The 24,359-nt window shown below is 36.1% G+C and overlaps 1 protein-coding gene and 1 long non-coding RNA gene across 2 annotated transcripts; both read left to right on the top strand.

The window, feature by feature from the left end:
- Positions 1 to 676: 676 nt before the first annotated feature.
- Positions 677 to 4,532, top strand: LOC142173219 (uncharacterized). Its single transcript, XR_012702668.1, has 2 exons — positions 677 to 2,909; positions 4,273 to 4,532. It is a non-coding gene; the product is annotated as an uncharacterized LOC142173219 (long non-coding RNA).
- A 5,000-nt stretch (positions 4,533 to 9,532) lies between these two features.
- Positions 9,533 to 24,345, top strand: LOC142173220 (ATP-dependent helicase rhp16-like). The gene is made up of 15 exons (XM_075237715.1): positions 9,533 to 9,723; positions 10,074 to 11,044; positions 11,595 to 11,717; positions 11,799 to 11,872; positions 12,069 to 12,132; positions 12,215 to 12,361; positions 12,449 to 12,534; positions 12,944 to 13,004; positions 16,441 to 16,560; positions 22,264 to 22,494; positions 22,616 to 22,720; positions 22,806 to 22,958; positions 23,215 to 23,303; positions 23,370 to 23,447; positions 23,822 to 24,345. Exons 1-15 carry the CDS (start codon positions 9,705 to 9,707, stop codon positions 23,901 to 23,903), a joined length of 2,403 nt encoding a protein of 800 aa, XP_075093816.1. The 5' UTR covers positions 9,533 to 9,704; the 3' UTR covers positions 23,904 to 24,345.
- The last annotated feature ends 14 nt before the right edge of the window (positions 24,346 to 24,359 follow it).

Here is a 24,359-nt window from a genome sequence, read left to right on the forward strand (position 1 = left end):
CTGGTCGTCTTCGGCTCTGATCTTCGATTGATATCGATTATGCACATCGGCCCAGGTAACAGTCGGGTACTCGACCAAATTCTGCTTTAACTGCCGTGAAGCCATCGAGCTTCATTCGTTCAGTCCTTGAGTGAAAGCTTGTACAGACCAATCGTCCGTGACCGGTAGTAGATCCATTCGTTCCGTTTGAAAATGAGATACGAACTCTCTTAGCATCTCGTTATCTTTTTGCTTTACCTTGAAAATGTCCGACTTCCTAGTCTCAACCTTTATGGCTCCGACGTGTGCTTTTACAAAAGAATCGATAGAGTTAGGCGGTAAATTATGATACCATATCATTTCCCCCTTTGACAGGGTTTACCCGAACTTCTTCAATAGTACGAATTTGATCTCGTCGTCTTCTAGATCATTCCCTTTAATAGCACATGTGTAAGAAGTGACATGTTCGTTGGGGTCGGTCGTTCCATTATATTTAGGAATTTTGGGCATGCGAAACTTCTTGGGGATCGGTTTAGGAGCCGTGCTCGGGGGGAAAGGCTTTTGTATGAATTTTTTGGAATCCAAGCCCTTCAATACCGGTGGTGCCCCCGAGATCTGATCAACCCTGAAGTTATAAGTTTCTACTTTTTTGTCGTTTGCTTCAATCCTCTTTTCTCCTGACTCAATTCGTTTTGTCAGTTCCTCTAACATCTTAATAATTTTGGGATTAGTCCTCGATTCTTGTTCATTTGATCTTACTACAGCTGGGCCCGTTTTGTGGGTGATTTCTCGGGATGGACCGGGCTTGGCCCTGCTCGGTGTCTGGGTTTGGCTCTGCAACTGAGCTATTGCTACCTGTTGAGCTTGTAACATTTCAAAAATCATACGCAGGTTGATCCCGTCTTCTTCAATATTTTGGGTATTTCGAATTGCAGGTCGAGTTCCACCATGGATGTTGTTTTCGGGGTCGGAACGTTGGTTTGCCTCGATGGCCACATATGAATTAACGTCGATTGGATCTGCGGCCTGAGTTCCAACGGGATCGACGAGTGGCCTTTCATCTCCGGTCGTCAGGTTGTTGTTCTCATCTTGAAGGCCAGCTTCGTTGTCAATAGGTAGGGCCATTGATTGAGAGTTCATCGTTTTAAACCTGAAATTAAAGACACTTCCAAGAGCAAGTATAAAATGATGTGTTTTGCAAAGATTCATACCAAATAACCACTATTATCCTTAGCCCACGGTGGGCGCCAAACTGTTTATCTGAAAAACGGATATAGTTAAATTTATATGTAGTTTTAAGGATACGTGATATAACTTGGTACAAATCGGAAAAATAAGTAGAAATATATCGAATATTGACTGTAAAAAAGGAATGTAATACAAACCGAATTGAGTAGAGAATGATTTACAAACAAACAAGATTAATCAATGTCCAAAGCCCAAAAGAGGATAATCTCTACTATATATCTGTGTAAATATCAATAATCTTTGAAATGTGAGAGTGTATTGATGTCTCAATGTTGAATATAGGATGCCTTACAGAAATGATAGCACCTTTCATATAGTGGAGGAATCCTACTTTGGATATAATTAAAAATATATAGTGGGGATCCCATGATAGATTAGTTAATTAGATTTTTCTTAATTTCCGCCGAGATTCTCTCCCCGGGTGCGGCTACAACGGCTCTTTGTCTCTTAGCTCGATCTTGGTTGGTTTTGGTATTGGTCGATCTCTGGATCTCGAGCTCGATATTGACTCGAGCTCGATATTTGGCTCGAGCTCGGTATTGGCTCGAGCTCGGTATTGATCGGTCCCTGAATCTTGAGCTCGATAACCTGGCTTCGGATATCATCTCGATATTATGATGACGACCCTCGGTCCATCATGTTCCAATCTCGACTAAATACATGAAGGGCAAAACCGGTTTTGATCGTATATTGATCGTATACAAACTCCACACCAGCAGAACCCATATTGGTACCGTCATAGGAATTTGGATTTGCACTGTCGTACTGATACGCGTACGGATCCAACATCGACTGGGTTTCCGTTCGACTAAGCAATTGCTCTATTATGTGACAGCTTCGACGAGTTCTCTCCAAGTTATCTGCAAGCATTGCATCGAGTTGCAATTGCCGAACTTCAAATTGATCAATTCTACGATTAAGCTCTGTACTATATGTCTGAAGCAAAAGCTCCATCGGCTGAAGGTCATCTTCGGTACTCTCGACAACTTTCGTGCTCTCGACAATGGGTTCATCAGACACGGTAGCGGGAGACTGGAGTAGGAATAGTGGCTCTGATACCCATTGTAGCTTGACACTTGAAAAGAGAAATTCCGAGAAAGAAAAAGAAATTAAAAGTAAAAATTCAAATTTTCATTCAATATATCTCTACAATGCTCTGTTACAGGATATATAAAACTAACCTAACAGGGTAATATTGAAAATAGATTATAAAGTCTATAGTAATAGAACTAAAGAGGGCCAAATCCGTTACCATGTATATATATATATAGAGAGAAGAGCGAAAAATAATGTTTGACATGTCACGTCTTATTTCCTAAGATTCACCTTTATCTTTTTTCTCAGATTTTTGCTTTTTGTTTCCTTCATTTTGAGACTTTTTCTCCTCCTTCTAAGTGATTAATTATTTTTCCATTTCTATATCTCAACGTCCATTAAACACCCATTGCTTTATCAAATGTAACGCCAATTATATTTCCTGTTTATTTACCCACGTTCACTCCCCATTAATACTCATTACTTCACAGTCGGGTCTTTAGAAAAAAAAAAACTGAAAAATCACATCTTTAGACGTTAATTAATTACCTTAATTGATTTTCCTCTCTTCCTATTATTTATAGTCTTTCTTTGCCGACTCTTGCGTCGAGCCTCCGTGTATTCATAGAAATGGCATCCAATTCAAGGTATGTTGCTTTTCCATTCTTCTTTGTGTTCTTTGTAATGCTTTTTAGTTTATTTTTAATTTTGTAAAAGTATAAGGATTTATATAGCATCTTCTAGAAATTGCTAGTATGCTACTGATTTATGATTTTTTTTTTTCCCAATGTTTGTACGGAATAGCTATGTGAATTAATCTTTTTTGGATTGAATGGCAGTAGATACTTTGTTGTTTCGCGTTTGGAATCTAATGTATAAGTGCTAATAACGAGTGAATAAAGGTGTGTTTGGTGCGAAGGAAAATATTTTTCGTAAAATATTTTTCAATTTTTTCATGTTTGGTTGGCTTAAATGTTTTGGAAAATATTTTTCTTCTGAACTCATTTTTCTCCAATTGTAGGAAAATATTTTTCTGATTAAAAGAAGGAAAATATTTTTCAAAACCCCTTCTCAACCTTCCCACCTAACCCACCCATCCCTCACCCTCACACCCACCCACCTAACCTCACCCCCTCTCACCAAAAAGGTTTTTTTTTCAAATTTTAGTTTTTTTTCCGTCACCATCCACCCTACACCGCCCCCCGCCCCCCGCAAAAAAATAATTACTTTGTTTTTGTAATTTTAAGTCTCTGTTTTTTCGTTTTTCTGCACCACCCACCCCACTGCCCCCCACCCCACACAAAAAAAAATTTACTTTGTTTTTGTAATTTTTAAATTTCTGTTTTTTTTTCTGCACCACGCACCCCCATCCCCCACCCCACTGCCCCCACCCCGCACAAAAAAAAGTTTTTTTTTTATTTTTTTTGTAATTTCAAATTTCTGTTTTTTCGTTTTTCTGCATCCCCTCTCCCCCCAGGAATTTTTTTTTAATTTTATATATTTTCAGGTTTAGTTTTTTCATCTTTCGGTTTACAGGTTCGAAATTTTACAAGTTCCAAAGTTATGAGTTCGGAGGTTTATGTGTTTGGAAGTTTACGGGTTTAGAAATTATAAAGTTTACGGGTTTGAAATTTTGCGGTTTCGAAAGTTTAGCGGTTCGGAAGTTTATGAAATTTGTGGGTTCGAAAGGTTGTTGGTTCGAAAGTTTATGACTTCATATTTATTGTATCTAAATTATTTATGAATACTTTTGAGAAGTTATTTTTCTTAATTTGCGTACTAAACACCAGAAAATGAATAAAATTACTACTTATTTTCCAAGAAAATATTTTCCACGGAAAACATTTTTCGTTATACCAAACACACCCTAAGTCTCGGTCTCTACCTAGGGCTTCACATAGCTCAGGAAAGGAAGTTATATCCTTTGGAAATAGAAACGGATGCAACGCAGGTATTTACCTATATCAACGATGGATGTGTCACTTACTACTCTATAATTAAATCATGCAGGTTGTTAATATCCGGAATGGGCATGGTTGTGATCCAACATAACTTCAGATAAAGCAATGAAGTAGTTCATCTATTAGCAAAGCATGCAGAGACCCTTACTGCTTCCAATAAAATATGTCTTTTGTCTTCTCCCCCACCCTATGTCATGGCCAGGATGCTGGCGGACAAGAGAGGAAATATTTATGTAAAAACTATCTCTATGTCTGCCTGTAGACTTCTAGCTTACGTTGGTAATGAGCATGCAATGGATGGATTATCAACCTCTTGTAACGATCCCCAGGATCATAACTATTGTACGCCCTAACTGTTGTTTCATAAAATTGTCCAGTTTATCAAAAAAAAAAAAGGGCCTGTGTCTCATGTTGTGAGATGTATGGAGATTATTTGAGATCATATGTTTGTTGCGATAAAAGCTGCTCTTTGAGTTCGTGGATGTATTGTAACTGTCTTTATGGTACGTCATGCTGAGAGTTAGAGTCAGGATTTTAAGTTTATGGGTTCGGGATTTTAATTGCTTTAAATTAATGGGTTTCAAATTAATAATTTGTACATGTTAATGAATTTTTAAGACAAATACAGAGGTCTAACTAAAGTTACTAAGTTCGGCCGAACCCACTCTCAGCACTCTAGCCCTCATGCTACTAATGTATTTCCTCCTTGTATGTTGCTATTGTGAGTTAGTCGATGAGTTGACTATGTGTTTATTTAAATAGTAAGTTGAGAGTACTCAAATATAGTTAAACGACATAAAAGTCTTTTTACGTTGTGAACTTCATTGAAGCTATAAAGTTGTATATATAGATTATTTTTAAAGAAAATATTTTTAGTTTTTGAAAAAAACTACTTTTTGGTTATGTGGACTCCCTTCTTCTATTCTCATAATAATCTCTTCTATTGCAGATAAAGAAGAGATCAGAAGAAGTATAATGTTGGAGAAAAAAAGTCCAATAGATATTGGCAAATGAAGAATGGCAGTGCCATCGGTATCTTCTTAATGAATTTTATTGTACCATTCTCTTTTTAATTATTTTTTATTTTCTACTTATTTTAGAGTTTTCAATATTGAATTAAATGACTTGCTTCATATATTGTCTGGAATGTTGGTTTCATATAGATTCTTGATGTAAAAGAATTTTATATGTAGTATGTTAAAACAATTAATAAAATTTTCTCATTACTGAAGATTGATTCTCTTACTATAAAATTATGACATTAATATTCAATCATATTTTAAATTTTTTCACAATTGCGCGAAGCGCGGGTAAGTACACAAGTTACTAGTATAATTTAAGTTATATGACACGTAGAAAGTTACTAGATATGATATATCAATCTCTCCTCTCTATGGTTGGTTTTTGCATAGAATTAATAATGTTGTAAACAGTCTCTCTATCCTTATAAGGTAAGGGTAAGGTCTGCGTACACACTACCCTCCTCAGACCTCACGGTGTGTGATAATACTTGGTATGTTGTTGTTATTGTATTGTTTACAACAACAATCCGGTAAAATCCCACAACTGAGGTATGGAGAGGATAATATGTACGCAAAACCTTACCCCTACATGAGGAGATAGAGAAGTTATTTTCGAAAGACTCTCGACTCGGGATGAAGAATAAACAAGTAAATATCAACAACAGGCCAGAAAACTTTACTTGTCCGAGAATTTAAAACTTTATTCCATTCAAGATTTTACTTTGTCCAATTATTACTGGTACGCGTTATGTTACTATTTCATATTGAATTTTTCTATAGAACTAATACGGGAATTACCACATAAGTAACGTGACTATCATTACGGATTTTTACCTAGCTATACTATATTAGAAACCTATTTACCTATATTCTTTATGTTTTTGCAGTTTTTAATAAGTATCTAATTTTTTCTTACAACTTGTATACATTGCTTCTTAAAAGACTCTCACTCCATTATTAGTGCCTTCAATTAAGGGATTCAATTACATCCTTTCCTTTTTTTTCCTACTCTCCTTCTCTCTCCTTTTTTAAAAAAAAAAAAAAAAAAATCAAAATCCCTTAATCTACGTCTAGAATCTCCATCTTCTCTCTTTGCCATTGACGACAACTTTATATTATTAAAAAATATTCAAAATTGTATGATAGTTGTATCATAATTGTAGTTGAATTGTATCAGATACATCAATGCCTAAAACATAATTGTATCTAACTTGTATCTGGTACATTAATACACAAAATAATACCTGATACAATACTAATAAATTAATATATAATTATCATATTTGTGATATAAATTGTGAAATTCGTCACGAATTTACAATTGCTCGTAACAATATACAATGAATATACGATTATCATACATTTGGAATACAATTCCTGCAATAATTATGATACATATACAATTATAATACAATCGCGATACATTTTCTGAAAAATTGTGATACAATTATGATCTTCATCTTCATCAAGTTTCAATCACAACTCTACACTAAAAATTTAATATAATAGTATTATAATTGTATTAGTATTGTATCCACAACTTACCCACAGCTTGATTGTAGAGCAAATTTTTTAATTTCTCCTGTATTGTAAAAATTAGAAAGAGATTTTGGATGATTGAAAGAGAGAAATCGAATATCAAAAGCTTTGGAAGAGGAAATAATCTACAATTTTGGGGGGATAACAGTGGATGATTGAAAGAGTGAAATCGGATATCAAAAGCTTTGGAAGAGGAGTGAGTAAGCTAGATTTTTGGGTTAGAAAGATTTTGGGTATTAGTGGGTAAGGGCGAGTTTTTACGGTGGGTAAGTACAAATTTGGGTAATTGTTAAAGAAAGAGTGAAGATTTTTTTGTAATCCTTTGGAAAAGGAAGAGAATTTTAAATGTAGGAGATTATGTGTAACTGATACGCTATATTTAAGGTATGTTGCATTTCCTCTTTTTTATGATGTTGTATAAAACTAGTAAATATAGGTATATAAAGTAATTAATAAGGAATCTAAATAAAGATAGTAAATAGATTTCTAATATAGTATATCTAGCTAAAAATCCCCTATCATTAATATAAAAACTAAACATGGTAACCAGACATCTTACTGTTAATGTGAGATGTAATATTGGGATTACTTCTAACAATATATATATAGTAACCAAACGACTTTGGCTTATCCTCCATCATCATTTTCCTTTCTGTTTTTTCTTTTTGAAGTTCTCATGTTGTAATAGGATCAATTAGCACTATAGAGACGACGCTTTCAAGTTATTTTTGGGAAGTGTACAAGCATCTTCATCTTTATAAAAGAATTCCGCAACCCTTGTAAAGTTGAGCACTGGCATTAGGGGTCAGCGATCGGGTTGTTTGAATTGGATATGAAAATTTCGGTATGAATTTTCGATTTTCGGATTGAGAAAATGACAATCTAAATCCAATCCAAATAAGCTCGGATTGGATCGGATTTTTTAAGTTCGGTTTCGGATTAATCGGTTTGGATATTTTGGATTTCGGTTTAAGCTTATAAGTTGAGATGTTTCTTCTTTTTACAAAAATAAATATCCAAATAAAATACTCATGTTAAATTGCCTGAAAAGTTCCTCATTCTCACCGCAATAATCCAAATAAAGTATTCAAGTAATGAAATTATTATCAAGAAAATGCAACATAGACATTTATACAACCGATAAGAAGTAACAATAGTAAAACCATGTCCAAATAAAAAGTATTCTAGCGGTAGATTAGTAATTAATATTGAATATATGAGATAATATCTAATGAGTAGGGCATTTGTCACGTCCCAAACTACTCCCTAGACGTGACTGGCACCCAACTAACACCACCCACCAAGCAGACCAATTCTTGTACTCTTAACCTTTTATATAAGCACCGAGAGAAACACGTACAAGTCCAAACGCATTAAATATTACTAAATACGAAATAATTATCCAACTAAAACCATAATTTATTTATAAATTCTAATGAGCACTCAAACAATGGATCTCTAACCCAAATTCCATACTGAGACCGTGGAGCAGCTAATAGAGTAATGGAAGTTTAACTGATAGGCACGCAGACCCGAAAGAAATAATAATCATAAGATAGGTAGAGCTGAAATAGCGGCCTCCACAAATAATGCGGTGGCTCACCTCAGCAACAGAATCCACTCAACGAACTCGTTAGCCACTAGCCTCGTCCTCAGCAACACTATCTGCATGGACATGCAGGTAAGGAGTGAGTTATACGTAAATATAACCCAGTAAGATCCTTGACCCGCCACTTTGAATACCCCTGGAACAAGTGTTAGAAAATACAAACACACAACGAGCACAGAAATAATATGCACAAAAATTCTTTCGCCATATAATTACTTTATAAGTTCCAAATAATTATTCAACAACAATACTATATATATCTCAACATAATCTATACTAAGGACTTGTCATTAACGGCAGTCCAGAAAATTGACCAAACACTCTAACGAGTCCGCGACAGCATACACAATGTCTCAAATCTATCACGGCGGCATACACAATGCCCAAAATATATTACGGCAGCGAAGAAATAATTTCTAACGCCCCAACGCCATAGCACGAGGCTATGCCACACCACACCACAAATCACTTATTAAGTAATTTCAGCTTTTAACAAAATAATATATATTTGAGGCTGGTCAAAGACCACCGATTTTGCCAAGCGCACGCTCGTCCCAACACACGGACCAGGCAGACAAAATATAATTTTCATGTTTTGAAAAGCAAGCATCAAAGCTTAAATCTCACTTACCTCGCTAATGGGAAGTTCCCCGACCTTGCAACGTCTAGAACAATAACCAAACGGCCTCCAATGACCTCAATCTATCCAAAATTAGGTTTTTCATCTTTCGGTTTACAAGTTCAAAATTTTACAAGTTCCAAAGTTATGAGTTCGGAGGTTTATGTATTTGGAAGTTTACGGGTTTAGAAATTATAAAGTTTACCAGTTCGAAATTTCGCGGTTTCGAAAGTTTAGCGGTTCAGAAGTTTATGAAATTTGTGAGTTCGGAAGGTTGTTGGTTCGAAAGTTTATGGCTTCATGTTTATTGTATCTAAATTATTTATGAATACTCTTGAGAAATTATTTTCCTTAATTTGCGTACCAAACACCGAAAATGAATAAAATTACTACTTGTTTTCCAATATATTTTCCACGGAAAATATTTTCGGTTATACCAAACACACCCTTAAAGTAAAATTTTGAGGGTGTATATAATTTCACCGAAAAGATTCGTGCAACTTTAAAAAAGGTGGATGATTTTGCTAGAAAACGCATGAATCAAATTGTCTCGATATAATAGTCCTTCCCGCCCAACGTCCCAGTTCCATTTCAACTAGCTCTCTCACCACTCTGTGATAACAAACGATCAACAATTCCCCAACTAGCTCTCTGCAAAGCTCTGATTTCTCTCTGCTTTCCCGAGGAATATAATGGATCCTTCAATTCCAGGTTCATTTTCTTCATTCTTCTTGTTCTTTTCTTTTAAGTTTTCTTCCAAAGCAACCCATTTCTTGAATTCTTGAAAAATTATGTGAAATTGGATGATGTTCAACATACTGAAATGTCCAAAATAATTGAAAGAATGACATGTAAATTGAAATACCTTGAGAATTCTGAAATGCCCCAAAATGGAAAGTATGTTCAACATGCTACGCCTTTATACAATGCCAGCAATAGGCATGCAAGCCCTAGTGAGCACGCAATGCATCTTTTAATGGACTCTTATCCTTTTATCTTATTTTAATGTTATTGGTGTCAAGTTCCTTATGACTTTTAATTATGCAATTTTTTTAAATTAGGAATTGTCAATGTATCTGAAAATCCATTCTTTTCGCTGCCAGAAGATCAAAGGAATGGAAATGGCCATCGTTATGTGAAGTATGCGATGAATCGGTTGTTGGTAAGGTTACAAGTTAGGAAAAAGGAACGTGAGAGGAAAAAAAAGAAAAGACCAGCTTTGATGTGGGAGACATGGGAAGAAGAAAACAGTATGTGCCTTCTTGAAAATTATTCAGATGATTTAGACTTGGATAATCAGAATGTGTTGGTGTCTGAAACTGCCGAGCCACCATCCAATTTGACCTTGCCACTGCTGAGGTACCAGAGGGAGTGGTTGGCTTGGTCATTAAAGCAAGAAGAATCTGCAACAAGAGGAGGTATTCTTGCTGATGAGATGGGAATGGGGAAGACTGTTCAAGCCATAGCACTTGTGCTTGCTAAACGCCAATTACAGAAAACAACTAGTGATTCCAGTATATTGTCATCTTCACCCGGTACTTCCCAGAAATTCCCAGCAGTCAAAGGAACTCTTGTTGTGTGTCCTGTGGTTGGTGTGATGCAATGGTTTAGTGAGATTGATCATTGCACCACTAAAGGAAGCAACAAAATTCTTGTTTATCATGGCACTGACAGAGAGAAACATATGCACAAATTGGCGGAATATGATTTTGTCATTACTACCTACTCCACCATTGAGGATGACTATAGCAAGTATACGATGCCGTCAAAACAGCAGAGTAAGAACTTAAAACCTCTGGTAGAAATGTTGGACCAGAAAACAGTTCTTAAAGGAGGCAAAGGAAAGACTGACAGTGACCCAGAGACTGATATACGGAAAAGAGGTCGCAGAAAGGGCATGAGGCATAGTACCATGACAGGAAAATGGAGCAACAATGGTTCTATTGATAATTCAGCCAGTTCTGATGAAGACGTGTCCAGGAGGAAGTCCGTGTTACATTCAGTGAAGTGGGATCGCATTATTCTGGATGAGGCAAGTCATACATTCACATACTCCTGCATTCATATATATGTTGCTTTATTCAATTGGCATTCTCTCATAGCTCTTATTTGTCTGTAGTAGCTGAGGTTTGAGAATAATGTAGTTGGTTTTCCTGTATATGGTGTTCATTTGGTCGTCTGCAACCTCTTCATGTAAGAACCAGACGTGCTTAGAATGCGAAATGTGAAGAGTCTTACTGTGGTTATGATGAAACGTGTGCAGTTAACTATTGAATAATGTAGGTGAGTGTACCTATATACCTCTATGATATTTTAGGTATTAAACTCTAGCCGAATATAAGAACATGAAATTTATCTTTGTCCCAAAGTTAATTAATTGCTTTGCTTAACTGTTCATCAAGTGAAATTTTATCTGCAATTGTAGTTTGGGTTCCTATGTTGAACGACACTGCATGTGATTTGTAGTTTCTGCCTGCTCTAGTCATTAGAACTAGTCGCTGAGAGTAGAATTCCTAAATTTTTTGTGATACAAAATCATTTTGTCTGCAACATTTTTACCTGATTGCACTTCTGTGGCATAGGCTCATTATGTAAAAGATGCACGCTGCAACACGGCAAGAGCTGTTTTTGCGTTGGAATCTTCTTACAAGTGGGCCTTAACTGGTATATCCCTGCAGAACCATATGGGAGAACTGTACTCATTTGTAAGTTAACATCTGCAGGTTTAACTTTTTCCAGAACTTTCTATTGTTGTGAGGTTGATTAAATTCTTTACTTTTGCACAGGTCCGTTTCTTACAAGTTATTCCTTATGCTTATTACTTTTGCAAAGATTGTGATTGCAGAGGACTTGATTATAGGTAGACAATAAGTTTCTGTTTTTTCTTTACAATCTTTATTCCTATCCTTGAGGGTGAAAAATGCAAGGGCTAAACTCTATTTTACTTTATATATGTTATTCTTTGCTTCTCAACCAATGTTATTGAAAATGGTCCAACAACTGTCTGAAATCACTTTTTATAATCTGTTCTTTGATAAATGTTATATGTACTACAGCTTCTCAACTGAGTGCCCACAGTGCCACCACAACCGTGCACGCCATTTTCTCTGGTGGAAGAAAGTAAGTTAATAATTAATATACATACTTTTGACGCTTCGTGTTAATGCTGACATGGTAAAGTTGAAACATCTTCTCTTTCTAGTGTATCGCAAGACCTTTAAGAAAGATTAAATACAATGGGGCTGGTAGAGATGCGATGGTTTTGTTGAAGCACAAAATTCTGAAAAACCTATTGCTAAAACGTACCAAAAAGGAGAGAGCTGCTGAGCTTGCACTTCCCCCGAAGATTGTAAGTTCTGTCTTACACTAATGCCGTGTGGTTCAATTTGATATAATCTTCTCATGGGTGGAGCTTGTTACTTATTTTTGGGTTCAGATTACTCTGCGAAAAGATTCTTTGGATGACAATGAAAAAGACTACTACATATCACTGTGCGAAGAAGCCATGTCAAAGATGGATAGGTATGCTATTTCTCTGATATTTTTATACTCAAACTCGAGCTCTTTTTGCTTGCAAGTTCACTTAGCTTGTTTCTTGCTCCACAAATTTGCTGCTTACACTGAAGTAGTGTTTCCATAGAATTTATTTCATGGGGCTGGCTCATTTTTTCCTTTTTTTGGTTGCATATTCCGTTTTCTTGTCTTATGCATAGATTACTTGCATGGAATGTTCTTCCTACAATTATTTGTTCTTAAGTAGTTCTGGAACATATTGGATTAGTATCCTGGTATACTAAATACTTAAGATCTTACATATCTTTTTCTTCCCGTAAAATTCTCAATCATTTGTGTCATTACCTTGCCTACAAAAAGTACAACGAGGATATTGTTATTTCTAACTGTATTTTTTCTCGTGTTGTCTTTTGTGCAGATATGATCGGGCTGGAACTCAAAGAAATAACTTGCTTGCTATGTTCACACGCCTACAGCAGGTACCAAGACTGTGTTGTATAAATGCTTGACATGCGTGGAACCTTAAACGTTCTTGATAATTGTAATGGGTTCTTGCATTCATCTACTTGTTTATTTCTGATTTCACTCTCTTTCTTGATTCATTTTTTTGCGAGGTGTTTTCAGTACTAAAACTTTCTAAATCAACTTTATCCATTTTTTATTGGATTCATGGTGTTTAGTGCAAATAGTAGAAGCATGTTTTATCCTTCGTCATGCAAGGTCATTTGATAAGTGGAATAAGCTTTCAAACTGGACCTGATAGAATTATTATACAAATGATCAGCATCAGAGATCAAGGCCAGATTAGGATAAGTCATCCAGAATCACTGGATAGAAATACTCATAGAGGGGGAGATTATACAATCCCTCCAGATTAGAGTGAATGGTATTTTGCTCCTTGGATATGAATTGATAAGAGAAAACCGTTCATTTTCTCATTCTTTTTCTTTCAACTTCTTTTCATCTTTCTTCTTTCCATCAACTTCCTCCCATCACAGATTGCCGTCCTCCGACTTTCTTTTTCTTGACTTGTCCCTACTCCTATGTATTACCCTCCCATCCCTCATGATTTGGTCAACATGATCCTCCCCAGACCTTTGTGTCTACAATATCTTTCCAATTTTCTCTTCTTGCCTTTGATAGTTAATTAGTTTGTCTCAAGTCTTGTTGCTTGTTATGGACTAATTGCTTCGTGTATTTGATTTGACCTTTCTTTCTTCTTAATTGGGTTTGACTGTTAGATAGTATCTCTCGTATGCTTAAAGGATGAGGATAGAGAACAAAGCAGTAACACGGCTTGATCCTCATCTTTAATTTCAGCATCTATATTACTCAAATCCATAAGAATGGAATCAAAGGTGTCAAGATGAGAGAGAATAAATGTACCTTTACCCATACGAATTGTATAAAGCCTCTGCTTCAAGTAAAAATCTATTTTCCACCGTCCTCTTCATATATAAGGTTTTTAATTTTTCCCACATACCTTTGGCTGTGGTTTCTATAGAAACTTCACGTAAAACCTCATTCGAGAGATTTAAGATGATACATGATTTTGCCTTTTTTATCTATGATGACAAACTCCTCGTCCGTCATTTTATCTGGCTTCTTCTCCTTTCCTTGCAACGCCAAGTCTAAGCCATCCTCAATTAGGATAGCTTCCATCTTTAATTACCACATTCCGAAGTTTGCACTTCGGTCAAATTTCTCAACATAGGTCTTTGTTAGAGTCATTTTGGCTACTGAAACAAACCCAGTTAGATCTGGTTCTGATACCAATTTGTTAGGATCAGAAACCCGGGTAGTGCAAAATTTAGCCAAACAACGGTATAATGACAATAACAAATACAATGGAAGTTGATAACAACGGCAATTAAAGCACATAAAGAAGACACAAATTTAACGTGGTTCGGTCAAAGTGGCCTACGTCCACAAGCGGAGAGGAGCAATTTCACTATACCAATAAGAGTACAAAAGAGAGTATAAAATTAGAGTAAATACTCTAATTAATCCCAAATATCCTAAGAAAATAACCTCACAAGATCACTCCAAAGAAAGGGTCCACACAAGTGCTTCCCAACACTAACTCTCATACAAAACACTCTTAATAAAGGAGAAAAGGAAGAAACAAGAAATGAAGACTCAAGTCTTGTTGGTGTGTCTAAAATGAACTAATGGCCTTCCCTTTTATAGGCAAAAATGTCTTGGCCTCTTAAGTGTAAAAGAAGAGATGCAACTTGTGCAAATGGTGTCCACCACACAATGCAATATTTTGAGGTCCCAAAGAATATTGCCAACAAAGTGTACACTTTGCAAATATGCTTATGCTTATGTGAGATGTACTCCATTAGCCAAAATATTGGTCGTATTACAAACAAGAATACACATGAACATGTTGAAAGCAATAAAAAGTTAAGCAAGGATATTATAGATCAGACTAGGATATAAAACAAAATCAAACAATTGACTTGTCTGATTTTGATGGCATTAAATTTTGACATATGCCCATTTGGGCTTTTGCGGAGAAGGTGGAGCAAACTTACTATATCATCCAAAAATAGGCCAAGGAGGAGATTTGTAATATGATCAATATTTTAGCTAATGGGGTCCATCTCACATAAGTATAAGCATATTTGCAAAGTATAGACTTTGTTGACAATATTCTTTGGGACCCCAAAATATTGCATTGTGTGGTGAACATCATTTGCACAAGTTGTATCTCTTCTTTTACACCTAAGAGACTAAGACATTTTTGCATATAAAAGGGAAGGCCATTAGTTCATTTTAGACACACCAACAAGACTTGAGTCTTCATTTCTTGTTTCTTCCTTTCCTTCTTTATTAAGAGTGTTTTGTACGAGAGTTAGCGTTGGGAAGCACTTGTGTGAACCCTTTCTTTGGAGTGATCTTGTGAGGTTATTCTCTTAGGGTATTTGGGATTAATTAGAGTATTTACTCTAATTTTGTACTCTTATTGGTATAGTAAAATTGCTCCTCTCCGCTTGTGGACGTAGGTCACTTTGACCGAATCACGTTAAATTTGTGTCTTCTTTATATGCTTTAATTGCTGTTGTTATCAACTTCCATTGTATTTGTTATTGTCATTATACCGTTGTTTGGCTAAATTTCGCACTACCCGGGTTTCGATCCTAACATTGTTATTCAAGGAAGTTTGCCTTCAAGTTGCTTGAATCCATTACCTTTGAGTGAACTTCATTGATTTCTTATGTGTGCGTGTATATGATTGTTCTGCAGCTTCTTTTATAATTTCATCTTCTGTTTCTTATTCCATTTTCTGCTGTAATTATTATATAAACATTTTCTCGTTATAATTTCATCACTACATATTACATTGTTTTAGTTTAATGAAGTCTTGGATTGGTAAATTTTATGAGTGGATGCATATTTGGACGATAATAATGGACAGTTAATACAATTTGGTCAAGGGATTTATGTAACCTCAGGAATTAATCTGGCACTGGACTGTGTAAAGATTGGACTATGGAAGACTTATTTGATGTACATTGTACCATCCAGCTTATCACACGACTGGTGAAGGTTATTAAACATATTTACTTGCTTAAATTATCTTATGTCAAAGCTAAATCTTTTGTGATAGTCCTTTATTCTTTTCTTTTGTGAACTTAAATTTGAAGCGGCTGCTTTTAGTTTCTTTCCCTTCTATTATGCTTGGCCCAGGTATTATGTACTATTACCTCCCTTATACATGAGCTCATTTTTTCTTTTGCTTCTTCTGTACTTGCCTCTCGAATGATATGCTCATGAGAAAGTAACAGTTTAAACAGCTAAAACACGCAATTTGACTTTTCACAACATATGTGTATTTGTCTTATTACGGGTCTTCAGGCAAATTTGGTTGTGGCAAATGTCTGGCTAACGTCTTTCTTTAATTGGCAGGCAGTTGATCATCCTTACCTTGTGGAATACTCTGACACATATTATGCTAGTTGGAATACAGATGCTGGCAGTGTTGAGCAATCATGTTGCTTATGTCACGATGAAGTAGAAAGTCCAGTAGTGAGTTTGTGCACCTCTACCCCTCCTCCTCTTGCCTCCACCATCCCCAAACCAAAAAATAAGAAAAAGAGGGAATAAAAAACAAAGAAATAAAGAACAAGCACATCCAGAAAACATCAAATTTTGCTGAAGTTTAATTTGGTGGAGCCTTAGTTGCATTGCGAGTTACTTTTATGGTGGATAGCTTTCTCCTTTTGGCATTACTATATTATCTTTTGTTGGCCATTCAAGCACCTTTCAATTGCTCATTGTCAGCCCGATTCCTGAATATTGTATGTACACTCTTTAAATGCCATTTACTTGTGTTGAACTAATTATATAAAATACTTTTTCTTTAAACCAACGTTCAGATCAAATGTTTTCTAGTTCTTTTTGAGAAAAATGGTGATGATATGCAATCCCTTTTATGAAAGCTCCCCAGTTTGGCCTTTTTTTTCGGGAGTCCTCATGAAGATGAGCATTTGAGGAACTCTCTTTCCAGCATTGTACCATAGACACTGATATTATATCAGAAGTACTTTTTGTTGCGGAAGCCGAATATATAGAGAGTGATTAAATCATAACTACTATATTTAAAGGTAGCTAAAAAATAGTAAATGAGACAATAATAAAATGAACACCAGAAATTAATGAGGTTCGGCAAAATTTGATTTTTGCCTAGTCCTCGGACACGATCAACTCAAATTTATTTCACTCCAAAAATACAAGTGAAATACTACAAGAGAGAAAGAAGATTCAAATGCCTTAGAGATAAGAAGGCAAGTGAGAGATGATTTCAAATGAACAAAACCCTTGCTATTTATAAAAGGGAAATTGCCTTAATAATGTCATGCATGACATCATATTAAGTGTGAACATGCAATGTAAATGCATGAAAATTGCATCTACCAATTTCTTCCTTAAAGGAGGCTTCAAATGTTCACACTAGTTCACATTAATCTTGTCAAATTCAACAAATCTCCACCTTGGCAAGAGTCTACTTTTGCAATTTTCTCTTACTGATAAATTTTGATTGTGTCTTCAACTTCAATCTTCAAAGTTCAACAATGTTGATCAAGTTCAAACAATATTGAAACTTGATCGCAGTCACTACTTTTGTTAGCATATCGGCAAGGTTGTCCGTAGTCCGAATTTTCTGCACCATGACTCCACCTTCTTCTATAATATCTCGTACAAAGTGATATCGAACATCAATATGCTTCGTCCTTGCATGATAAACTTCGTTCTTTGCTAATTGGATAGCACTCTGACTATCACAAAATAGTGTGATGCTTTCTTGGCCAATATCAAGATCTCTAAGCAACCCTTGAAGCCAAATTGCCTCCATTACAGCCTCCGTAATTGCCATGTACTCTGCCTCAGTAGTAGACAAAGCAACCGTTGACTACAAAGTAGACTTCCAACTAACTGGTGCATTTGCAAAAGTGAAAACATAACCAATAGTTGATCTACTCTTGTCCAAATCACCCGCATAATCCTAGTCACAATATCCAACCAGATACTGACTATCTTCCTGCTCAAAAATCAATCCAACATCTACAGTATTACAAATATACCGTAGAATCCATTTCACAGCTTGCCAATGCTCCTTTCCTGAATCATGCATATACCTGCTTACAACTCCGATGACATTTGAAATATCAGGTCTTATGCAAACCATTGCATACATCAAGCTACCAACGGCATTCGCATATGGCACTCTTGACATATACTCTCGTTCAGCTTCATTCTTCGGCGATATAGAAGCACTAAGCTTAAAGTGAGGAGCAAGAGCAGTGCTAACCGACTTTGTGTTCTCATTCATGCCAAATCGATCTATTACTCTCTTCAAGTATTCTTTCTGATATAGATAGAGTTTTTCTGAATGTCTATCTTTTTTTATCTCCATTGTCAAGAATTTTCTTCGCCTTACCCAAATCCTTCATCTCAAACTCCTTTCTTAGTTGAATCTTCAACTTCTCAATTTCTTCTTGACTTTTGGAAGCTATCAACATATCATCAACGTATAGGAGAAGATATATGAAATATCCGTCTTCAAGCTTACGCAAATACACACAATGATCGTATTTGCTTCTTCTGTACTTCTGCCGTAACATGAACTTGTCAAATCGTTTGTACCATTGTCTAGAAGATTGTTTCAATCCGTACAACGATTTTTCAAGTTTGCACACCATATTTTCCTTTTCAGCAACTTTGAATCCTTCTGGCTGAGTCATATAGATTTCTTCTTCCAAGTCTCCATGTAAAAATGCAGTTTTTACATCTAACTGAACTAGTTCCAAATTCAATTGTGCTACCAAAGCCAACAAAACTCTAATGGAGGAGTGTTTCACAACTGGAGAAAATACCTCATTGTAATCAATTTCCTCCTTTTGAGTGTACCCTTTGGCCACCAATCTTGCTTTGTAGCGAACATCTTCTTGGTTAGGAAATCCTTCTTTCTTTGCAAATACCCATTTGCACCCAATTGCTTTCTTGCCCTTCGGGAGATTGGCCAATTTTCATGTGCGATTCTGATGAAGGGACTGTATTTCTTCATTCATGGAAATCCTCCACTTATCTTCTTCTGAACTTTGGATTGCATCTTTATAAGTGGTAGAAACACCATCAGCTATAATTGAGGCTGCACAAGCCACCGTCTCTATGAGACGAACATGTTTCTTTATTGTTCTTTTTGGCTTGCTGGTTGCTATTGATTCAAGTTGCTGTTGGGGTTCCTGAGTTGGAATCTCTCCTTCCACTGACTCTTCTTCTAGGGGAAAATCTTCTATTGTTTCCTCGTTTTCTCCCTGTATTGGAAAAATTAATTTTCCCTCAAACTCCACCTGCTTTGAAGTACCATCAGTTTGTTTGACATCTTCAACTGTCACTTTATCTGTTATGGTAGATTTATCAAAGGTAACATCTCTTCTGAATATAATTTTTCTTGTCTCTAGACACCATAATCGGTATCCTTTGACTCCAGAAGTAATCCTCATAAATATAGCTTTCTTTGCTCTCAGATCCAATTTTGACTTTTTCACATGATAATATGCAATTGAGCCAAACACATGTAAAAAATTATAATCTTCAGCAGGTTTTCCATACCATTTTTCAAATGGTGTCTTGCCACCAATAGCGGCAGATGGTAGGCGATTAATGAGGTGGCATGCATATGTTATTGCCTCAGCCCAAAATTCTTTGCCCAAGCCAGCATTGGACAATATATACCGAACCTTCTCCAGCAAAGTCCGGTTCATGCGTTCTGCCACTCCATTCTGTTGTGGTGTATTTCTGACGGTGAAATGTCTCAAAATGCCATCATCTTCACAAATCTTATTGTAAAGATCATTTTTTGTATTCTCTACCGTTATCTATTCGGAGACACTTTATCTTTCTGCCTGTTTGAGTCTCTATCATCGCCTTCCATTTGAAAAAAATTTCCAGCACCTCATCTTTGGTTTTTATAGTATACACCCACACTCTCCGGGAAAAGTCATCAATAAAGGTTACAAAATAGTGTTTCCCACCTAATGAAGGTGTTTTGGAAGCACCCCAAATATCAGAGTGAACATAATCCAAAATACCTTTAGTATTATGGATTCCTGTTCCAAATTTAACCCTTGTCTTTTTTCCCTTGACACAATGCTCACAAAACTCCAAATTGCAAGTCTTTATTCCTTTTAACAATCCTTGATCTAATAAAATCTTCAAGGATTTTCCTCTAGCATGTCCCAAGCGCATGTGCCATAGCTTGGTTGCTTCTGCCTCCTTGTCATCACTAGATGTCACTGTTGTTTTCCCAATAACTGTACTACCGTGATAGTGGTACATGTTATTATTTCGCCGAATTCCCTTCATTACCACTAGTGCATCGGAGCATATTCAAATTATCTCATTTTCTGCAACGACTTTGAGCCCCTTTGACTCTAGGGCTCCTACAGAAATGAGATTTTTCTTCAATTCCAATACGTATCGAACATCTGTTAATGTTCTGATCAATCCATCATGGTTCCTTAATCGGATTGAACCAATACCATATGCGGTAAGAGGATTGTTATTCGCGGTGTGAATAACTTCACATTCCCCTTCTTGAAAATCAATGACCCAGTCCCTGTTGGGACACATATGATAACTACAAGCTGAATCCATTAGCCATATGTCAGATAGTTTGAATGGATCAGTTGTAACTAGTGAGAAATCAGAATCGTCACAATCAGCTATATTTGAATCCATGACAACCTTCCCATTGTTAGGTTTGGCCTTGTTTTTCAACTTTAGACAGTCTTTCTTCCAGTGCCCTTTTTCTCGGCAAAAGGCGCATTCATCTTTGCTAGGTATGGATCTTGACTTGGATCTTCCTTTCTTCGTTCTCATATGATTTTGAGAACGACCTCTCACAACCAGTGCTTCTCCTTCTCCACTTTTTTGCTTTTCTCTCTTTCTTTGTTCATAGCTGTATAATGCAGAACAAACTTATTTGAGAGATACATCATCATTCCCATGAAGTAGAGTTGTTTCGAGGTGCTCGTACTCATCGGGAAGTGAACTTAATAACATTAAGGCCATATCTCCATCACTAAAAGTCACGTCCATATTCTGCTGGTGATATGATCATTCATTGTAGTACCAGGAACATATGTGAAGCGTAACAATCTTTTTTTCATGTAAAGTTTATTTTGACTGTTTTTCTTCAAGAATTTATCCTCCAGCGCATTTCACAATTTACTTGCAGAAGTTTCTTTTGTGTATGGATACTTCTGTTCTCTTGGGAGGTAAGATCGAATGGTACCACAAGCAACGCGGTTGATAATCTTCCAATCTCCTTCTCCGATATTGTCTGGTTTCTTTTCTTCTATGGCAATATCTAGCCCTTGTTGAAAAAGGACATCGAGAACCTCAGCTTGCCACATCCCGAAATGTCTTGACCCATCAAAAATTTCAACTGCAAATTTCACCTCTGACATAATTCTTGTCATAAGCGAAGATGCCAACGACGTATTACTGACACCCGATGTTGACTCTTTATTTTTATTATCTCCCATTTTGCTACAGATACTATTTATTTGCTGACATTACTGAACACCAAAGTAATTCTTTTCTGATGTGGAGGTTCAAACTATGTTGCAACCACAGAACATACTAAGATAGAACCTTGGCTCTGATACTAATTATTGCGGAAGCCGAATATATAGAGAGTGATTAAATCACAACTACTATATTTAAAGGTAGCTAATAAATAGTAAGTGAGACAATAATAAAATGAACACCAGATATTAACGAGGTTCGGCAAAATTTAATTTTTGCCTAGTCCTCAGACACAATCAACTCAAATTTATTTCACTCCAAAAATACAAGTGAAATACTACAAGAGAAAAAGAAGATTCAAATGTCTTAGAGATAAGAAGGCAAGTGACAGATGATTTCAAATGAACAAAACCCTTGCTATTTATAGAAGGAAAATTGCCTTAATAATGTCATGCATGACATCATATTAAGTGTGAACATGCAATGTAAATGCATGAAAAATGCATCTACCAATTTCTTTCTAAAAGGAGGCTTCAAATGTTCACACTAGTTCACATTAATCTTGTCAAATTCAACACTTTTAGTATCCTTTGAACATCTAAAAATGCTTCTATAAATTCTTGTGGTGGCGTGCTACATTGTCCTTATTCATTAGACAGTCTTCTTTGAACTGTGCACCTCTTTTGATTGTTGCAGGTTACTTCTTGTGGGCATGTGTTTTGCAAGACGTGTTTTTTAGACAAAACTGGAAGTATGGGAGAAGTGTCATGCCCTTCGTGTTCTAAACCCCTAACTGATGACTCCAGTACATATAATGGTAAGGGAGATTCGAATTCTAAACCAACTGTCAAAGGGTTTAGATCCTCAAGTATAGTGAACAAAATACAGCTTGATGATTTCCGGACAAGCACTAAAATAGAAGCTTTGGTATGCAATTACCTTCTACAGTACCTCTATTTTGATAGTATGGGACTCCATTATGAGTTTAAAGTGATGGGGTCTGCTAATTACATGCTTGATGCTCATTTCTACTTTTTGTTGAATGTAGAGGGAAGAAATTAGGTTCATGGTTGAAAGAGATGGTTCTGCAAAAGGAATAGTTTTCAGCCAGTTCGCATCGTTTTTGGATCTAATACAGTATTCTCTTCAGAAAGTAAGATATAAAGATACTTTTCTCTAGCTCCTTTTTTTTCAATCTGTAACAAAATAAGCTTGTCTTGTGTATATACGGCATGCAGTCAGGCATCAAATGTGTTCAGTTAGTTGGATCCATGTCTATTGCTGCAAGAGATGCTGCAATTACCAGATTTATTGAGGATCCAGATTGCAGGATATTTCTTATGAGCTTTAAAGCTGGAGGTGTTGCCCTCAATCTTACAGTTGCATCACATGTAAGGGATCTACTTTCTTTCTCTGTGAATGCAGACTCTGATAACCATTTCAGATGCCAAAGGCTTGTGCATATCTAGTGTTGCATTCCTGTTGCTCTTCAGATCTCCTGTTATTTTGTTCATTTGATATATTTCAACTTCACTTCTCTCTGCACTTAAAGAACCAGCTCAGGATAGAATTATGACTTGTAATTATCTATTGAATAAGTGCATGATACATGTCAAGATATGTGGCTCGTCTATTGACCTATGCTAGGTTTTCTTGATGGATTCCTGCTTGAATCCTGCTATAGAGCAGCAAGCCCAAGATAGAGCTCATCGAATAGGGCAACATAAACCGGTCAGGTGTGTTTTGCATTTCTTGTATTTTTTGCCCTTGAATGTGTCTTATTTTTGTCTTCTCATTACTAGGATTGTGAGATTTGTTATCGAGGATACAATTGACGAGAGGATCTTACAGTCACAAGAGAAGAAGAAACATTTTCAAAGGCAAGTGCCTTTTTCTTATAGTCGTTTAGATTGTTGCCTATGTTTTCTGACAATAAAAATGGTGATGAGTTGATGTTATGGTAATCAAGTAATTTTCTTTTAGATGTTACAACTGATAGTTGGGTAAAGTTACTTATGGTAAGAGCTCATAAAACTTTTAATGTTTCATAATTCAAATAACTCTCAGAGATAAGCCATCGAAGATTTTCCTTTGAAAGTTGTAAATCATCCACCTTTTTGTTACATTTTGATTTCTTGTTCCCTTCTTTGCTCCCACCCTCCCTTCCTCCGCCCTTTCCTTTCTGTAGAAAACCATTTTCCCCTTCCATTTTGTTTTTCCCTCTGACATACTGAACTTTCAAATTTGATTGCAGGATGGTCGGTGGTTCTTTCGAGGCCTGGGAAAAACTATCATTAGAAGATTGGGTGTTCCTGTTTGAGTGCGAGTTTGTTTAGCAAACAAATCGACAAGTATATACTTTTTTTAGCTTCTTACAAAAATTTTGTAGCTAGTGTTATGACATTTGCCCTTGGTGGTTCTATGGCTTTTGATCTGTCCAAAGTGAGTTTCTGTTGCTCTGAATCAATGTGATTAACTCCTTCAATTGTAAATTGTTCTAATTGATTCCACTAGTAAACTTCCATTTAAACGTAACCAACATGATAAAAGAAGCATCTGAATTCAACACTCAAGGCAAGGCCATGGAAATGTGCATCCCTATTTGTCTTTGGTTTGTTTTATTTACGTGATAGTTTCCAACTTCAGGCCCCTTCCAATTCTTTCGCGGATTTGGTGCAGATAAGCTTATCCTGTTGTATCAGGTAAGGCATACATTCACATACTCGTGCATAAAGTGTAGGTGAAAGTGCCTACCTACCTTTATGACGTTTTAGCATAATGGAAGAACACAA

Source organism: Nicotiana tabacum, chromosome 2 (assembly GCF_000715075.1).
Source record: "Nicotiana tabacum cultivar K326 chromosome 2, ASM71507v2, whole genome shotgun sequence".
NCBI classification, from domain to species: domain Eukaryota; kingdom Viridiplantae; phylum Streptophyta; class Magnoliopsida; order Solanales; family Solanaceae; genus Nicotiana; species Nicotiana tabacum.